General features: G+C 36.1%; 1 protein-coding gene across 3 annotated transcripts; it reads right to left on the bottom strand.

Annotated features, from left to right (window-relative positions):
• Positions 1–323: 323 nt before the first annotated feature.
• Positions 324–6,509, bottom strand: LOC115716551 (RNA-dependent RNA polymerase 6). 3 transcript variants are annotated; one of them, XM_030645367.2, is made up of 3 exons: positions 6,036–6,509; positions 2,015–4,774; positions 324–1,713 (listed from the first exon to the last, which is right to left on the bottom strand). In XM_030645367.2, exons 2-3 carry the CDS (start codon positions 4,730–4,732, stop codon positions 838–840), a joined length of 3,594 nt encoding a protein of 1,197 aa, XP_030501227.2. In that variant the 5' UTR covers positions 4,733–4,774; positions 6,036–6,509; the 3' UTR covers positions 324–837. The 3 variants fall into 3 exon arrangements, with proteins under 3 accessions (XP_030501227.2, XP_030501226.2, XP_030501225.2); XM_030645366.2 differs by having other exon boundaries at positions 6,302–6,509; XM_030645365.2 differs by having other exon boundaries at positions 5,471–6,306.
• Between the last annotated feature and the right edge of the window lie 194 nt (positions 6,510–6,703).

The raw sequence follows: 6,703 nt of genomic DNA, 5'->3' as shown, positions 1-6,703 counted from the left end.
ATATTCCTTTGGTAGATTGTGAAAAAAAAAAAACTAAAAATATTAATATAAACAAAATCAACAGCAACCTCCCTTTTTTGGTTTTCTCTCTTTAGGTTAGGAGTAGTTGTGAAACATATTACTATTGTATGTAATGATTTTTATAATGTAAAGTTTTAATAGTGTCCTAATCTAATGATATTTATTTGGTACTATTTCTTCTCCTCATTGAGAGTCGAAAAAGAAAGCTCAAGAGAGGGCAAAGAAGACCAAGCAAAATCATTGAGAATTGGCTTCAGCTGTAATATAATAAGTCTATGCCATCATAATCATAATGAGAAAACTTTTTACAAACATAAATCATATTATTATCAATAATCCCACTGATGTAAAAATCAAGTCTTAACATTGCTATGAAGCTTTGGTAAACACCAATTGAGTTTGACAGAGCCTCACTTATTCTTATTTTTGAGGGGTTTGTAATGAGGCTAAGCTGTTTCTCTTAAGATAATAATACAATATGAGCACACAATATTTACTCTAAACTCAACATGTCATGTTATGCATACTCAGTACACTGTGTTTTGTATTGAAAGAATGGGGCTGAGAAAGCATAACTTTCCAGAGTGACATATCATTACTGCTCATGCTAATATATCACACAAAATTACTAAGATTAATATGCTACCACACTTGCCCTTCTCTCTAACTCTGACATAGATTCACCTCCAAAATGAAGATAAATTGGACTGAATTCCAACCCTAACAGCATTGTCAGAATGCAGCAGAACTATTACTTTCGAAAGGAAAAACAATTGGCAGAATGGCCTTGTCACCACAAACCTTGGGGGGTCAAAATCAAATCCGATCAGCAAGGTACTTTGCCAATGAGCTGATCGGTTTGGTAGTGTCAACATTTTCAACTCCACACTTCTTAATCTTGATGCAAGTGAGGTAATCAACTGCAATCCATGGGAAGCTTAGCAACATTGTGTTTTCAGCTGAATCCAACTCTAACATGTCAAGTGTTTTCGTCACCCATTTAGGATGGTAGGTAACCTGGTACCATGCTGATGCCTTCTTTTCATACAATATATTCTTCTCGTCATCTGTGAGTTTCTCAAAATCAGGGTCCATCTTCTCAAACATTTGTCTAAATTCTTTTCTCAATGAATTGTAAGAATGCTTCAGTCTCTCCTTGAGGTCCCCTTGCTTCCTGCTGTTGTGCTTTGGCATGGACCAAATTTGCCCTGTCACAATCTCCTCTTCCCTCCTCACTTTATATTGTTCCATCAGACCTTTCAGTTGCCCATCGTAAGAGATTTTGAGATCCCATGCATCGTCAATGAAATTGTCTGCTCCTGAAACCTCGAGGTCTGCATTGTACGGGATCTCCTTGGGTGCAAAATTGAGAGCAGAAGATGCTGACACATCTTCATCATACGCATCTCTAATCACTCGGTAAAGTCTCCCAAGAATTTTAGGTGAAGGGTAGGATTGATATGCTTCTTTTCCCATAAAATCAGGGTACTCTCTTGGCTTCAAATGTGGAGGCATTGCTACAATAATTCCAGTTTTTGGAAAATCAACAGCTGTTGCTGCTAACTCAGCTAGTTTGATGCACTTTTCATCCAATGCACCATGCTCACTTTTGTCAGCATGAACCACATGAGCATTGCAAATTGCCCCAAGGTTCTCATTCACCATATTTCTTGAAAAGAAATCTATTATGTCCTGCAGAATAAACAGAGAATTAAGTGATAAAAAAATAGTAGTTAAGTGAGAATCAATGAATTGGAAAATTTCATAATTAAATTCATAAAAATCTTATTCATCAAAGTACTATTATGGCACAATGTGATATTTTATGACAAAGTTGATGGCAGAAACTTCATAAGCACGTCATGTTATGAAAGAAATTAAAATGATTGTAATCTTTTGAAAACAGTTTACCAATAATATCCACAATGAGATTTAGCAATTTGAAATCTCTCACACTCCATAAATATAGGATAAAGAAGTGGTAGATGATTACCCTTTGAGTGACATCGCGTGGCAAAGTCTTCGCTTGCGCTGGATCATATTGCATAGGAGTGCAGCTTTTTTTGCTTGGGGGAACAAGATTATCATCCCATGTAACAAAGTAGAGGTCCCCGTCAAGATCACTTCCAGAAGCTTCGTTTGTATGAGGCCGATCACCATTTTGAGGAAAAACAAGACAGTCATACAAATGGTGCAAACCAGGGGCATCAACTGCTTCCAAAATCCTTACATCTCCAGGGTGCAAACAAGGGTTTTTTGCTATCACTACAAAACCCTTAATTACTTCAAGATTATTCCTTCTCTTGCTGAATCTAGAACCATGGTTTGAGAAACAGTGTTCAAGTGATGGTGTAGAGACTTGAATAAAGCATTGGCCTCCTTTAAGCACCCCTAGCTCATCTAGGCAACCCATAAGCCATCTCCCAGATGGAACAAATATCCTTGCCTTTTCCCTAAGGCCCCAAAGTTGTGCAGCTCTTACACAAGTTAACATACCTCGTAAATGAGGTTCTGAATCGGGCTTGAAACCTGCACTTAACATCATTGCTGGTACATTCCCTTGCTCAGCACAGGACGCAGTAAGAACGTTAAAAGCCACATCTGCATCTGTAAGCATTTGGTTTAACTTAGAAACCATGGTCTCTTGCATTTTCCAGAATATTTCATCAGGAACTTTTAATGTCGATAACAAAGTTATAATCTGTCTATTCAGAAAACCAGGCTGAAATCTAGTCCAAGAACAAATTTCCAATATAGTGTGGTTAGAATTAAACTTGTTCATACTAGCCCTCAAAGAAAGTCTGATCCCATCACCCTTTGATGGCCAGCAAGAAACAACACCTTTGCAGCCAGCATATCTAATTTGATAAGCTGACGGTGCGTCTATATCAAGCTTTAATTTCTCAGCAACTTCTATTGCAAGATCACGAGTAATAATGCCAATCCCATCAGAAAAATTATAACCATTCCTCTCAATATCTGGAAGGTCAAAATTAACCTCTGTCAATGGAACTTCTACAGTAGCATATGTAGAGGAAAAACACTGGCCCATCCTAGCAGCACACTTGGCAACATTTCTGTTGGTGAATTTCCCCATCCAACGTTTGATGTGAAGGACAGATACTATTCCATTTTCAGCGAAAAACCAGGCCGAACGATCCCTCAATTGATTGGAAGAGAAGGCTAAAAAAGAGTACTTGCGACCACATAAATAAAACCCTTCAGTCAGAATGTTCTTGACCCTATTGAATACTTTTGTTTTCTGGGGGAAAGAATTATTTGTGAGTTCCTTTACAATAGGAGCAACAAAATAAGTAAGAACATTCAAATTTATGGTTTGCATTCCTTCATCCATAAAGGTAACTCTTAAGAATCGATCAGCAACTTCTTTAAAGTGTCTAAGAACCCTATTGGAGAGTTCAGCTTCTGGAGGCAGACAATAGGCTCTAGTTGGGGTGATAACCAACCTTCTAACTTCAGCAATGTCATCCAACTGTCTAGGAATCTTCAAGAGTTTAGGTTCCCTCAACAACCATTCTTGGACATGTTTTAGTTTTTCATATGCATTATAAACCGGACGCTTGATGGAACACATTATGTACTTCAAAGCAGACACATTGACTTCTAATGGCTGGCTTCTGAGTAGATCAAATAAATCATCAGAAAACTGGTACTGATTAAATACTCCTTTATGCATGACAACATTCAATAAGAACATAATCTCAAATGAAATATCTTTCTTGTAGTGAATGCAGAAGAAAGGATCTGACATAGACACCCCATAATCAGGTTCCTTCCGGATCCTAAGAGGTGATCTTAAGTTGCTCTCATGCACCCTCTGTTGTCGAAGATATTCCATGGCCTTTTTCAACTTTGCCCCATGACGAGGTGGAACTGAAATTCTATAATAATTGCATCGCCCAACTGCCCCACTAGGAGTAAAATCTGTTGTTCGTATCCAAGGATCATCATCATCCAACATATCAAATGGAGCAGGTATGTCGATATCATCATCAGCAGTTCTATACCAAACTCGCGGAGATGAAGCCAGATGCAACAGAACTACCAAATATGATGTATCAGTGTAAGTTTTTATTTCATTAATGTCCCTAACCAAAAACTCCACCTTAAAATCACATTTCATCGTTGAGAGCTTGGCCATGCCTTTAAATGAGAAAACAGTATCCTTGGTGAAACAAAATTTGCACGTCCAATTGAAAGGATCAACAACAAAATCAACCCCTCTAGGAGCTCCACTCCAAGCACTAAAGAACTCATCTCGTTTGACTAAAGTTCCAATCTCAAGAAGCACATCAGGTATCTTCCTCGGACTAATAGTTCTCCTCCTCTGGTTCATGCTATATGGATTCTCAGGTCCCAAACTTACCTTTAGTGGATTGCCATCCAACATAAGATTGCCAGATTCTGCAATCATTAAAGCATCAGTTGCTGAATCAGGTGAGGCAAAATGGACAAAAGCATGGGGTACTACACTGTTATTGTCAGCTCTCTCAAGATTTGCAGTATCAATGACCTCAAAATTTGGATGAGACTCTGCAGGCGTCAAAGAAGTTTTCAACCTACACCTGAAAACAAGCCCAACTTCATCTTCTAAGAAATTGACAAGGTCTTTTGCTTTGACATTGCGGTCAAATCCGCCAATACTGATTTGAGTTACCACACAACGTTTTTCCTTTCTTTCTAATTCCATCTTATCCTTAAGCAGCTTCAAGATTCAAACTCTAACTGAGCCCTGTACAATTATTTAAAGAAAAACACTTATAAACAAGAAAAAGAAAATCCAACATACACACGGAACCTTAAAAATAAAAACAGAACTGCACTCAGATCAATCTGCAAATTATTCAACTCATGAGGAACCATCACACTCTCCAACTCTGAATAATGAAAATGGAAAAAGATTACAAATGCATAGATGATCACATGGTTGTGTTTTCTACCAGGACAACAAATTCGATATCAATACATAGCATCATAATCACAGTAAGGGGGAAAAAAATTAGAACCCACAAAAACGCTATTACTATTCTAAATTACATAATGCAGAAACTTCATGTTCCTCTTTTGCATTCATATTCAGGACTGATCAATATGAATATGTAACTTTAAAAGCCTAACACAACAATAAACACTAAGCCAAACATTTAAGTTCTTTCACAATTACAAGACTAAAACAGAAAATGAAAATGGTCATTGCTTTTTATGATTAGAGAATTAAGAACCAAATGCTGAATCGAAAATTATCAACCAAACAAAAAACAATTTTCCACATAAAATCAGCATATTAACAATTTCCCAGAAGTCCTATTCACATTACATCTATCCATCATTGAGAAAAAGACAGAAATCGAAAGAAGAATTAAAAAAACACTCTTTCAGAAATTTCAAACATACATAACTGGGTAAAATTGGGAAGAAAGCCACTAACCTTTAAAATCTCATAGCCAGAAATCGAAAACAAAGAGGAGAGAGTGAGAGAGTGAGTGAGTGAGTGAAGTTATGGATGAAATATCATATATAAATGGCTTATAAAGTTTGGTTCTTTGGGTCTGCTTGTTGAGGAAGTACTTAACTTCAGAGAGAGAGAGAATAATTCTCCCTTTTATTATTATTATTAATTTTGTAGTACTGTTTGACTGATTGAAGAAGCGTGATGCCTTGATTGAGTGACTCTCTCTCTCATTCAAACGACATGCCCAATCAAATTAAGACAATTAACGTGAACAAATAGCTTTTAAAAAATATGGCTATAACATAACATACCAATAATTTCACATCTACCTTTTTCTCAGTTTCCCTTTTTTCTTTTTCCTTTTTCATACAAAAAATTGATTATTGAAGGCAATTTCATCAAAACGACATAACATTAAATACAATCTTTTTAGGAATGATGGTCATTCTTGGGGTAAGATTTTGAGTAAAAATCTAAACTTTAGTAGGGTAGTAATATGTAAATCCAAGAAGAAGAAAAGGGTCTTAGTTTCTTTACTTACCATAATCTTCGATAAATTTCGTATGGCGATTGTAAGCATAAAGGCCGGTAATGTGATTTGATATAATATGATGAAAAAGATGATGAATGATTATTATGCAAGTAATACAGAGAGGAAAGGAAGTAATTGTAAAGGAGTGGTTTTGGTTGAACTCAAAAACCCTAACAAGTGTGATAATGATCATGTGAAGAAGGAAAGGGTGAGGCTTTTAGAGTATAGTGACCCATTTATGGGTGAATATGAATTAGTAGTATAGTAGTACTGACCTCCTGAGAGTATTACCATGATCTCAATATGGATGTTTTGTAAGCTATGCTTGTTGGTCTGGTCACTACTGCTCTCAACTGCTCCCTTTCTTTTCTTTAATTCATATAAATCTCTCTAATTTAGTTTTAATTTAGGGGATTTTTAGAAATTCTTAATAAGTCATTTAGAATAAATTGTTTTTCTTTTCTAAGAATTATAACTTGTAGAATTTTGCTTTGATTTTCCTGGATTATAAAAAAGTATTACAAATGTTTTTGTAGAGAGAAAAGCCTCACTAAACACTATTAAAGAGCAATACGGTCAAAAGGGGCAAGAAGAACTACAAATATTATTGATAGATTGGCATCAGCTCAATCGAGATTCTTGATATAGTTTGACCATATGTTGTTATATATTTTGAG

The sequence above is a fragment of the Cannabis sativa genome, chromosome 5 (genome assembly GCF_029168945.1).
Source record: "Cannabis sativa cultivar Pink pepper isolate KNU-18-1 chromosome 5, ASM2916894v1, whole genome shotgun sequence".
NCBI classification, from domain to species: Eukaryota; Viridiplantae; Streptophyta; class Magnoliopsida; order Rosales; family Cannabaceae; genus Cannabis; species Cannabis sativa.
Note: the sequence above shows the minus strand (reverse complement) of the source record. Positions and strands in the feature narration are given on the sequence as shown.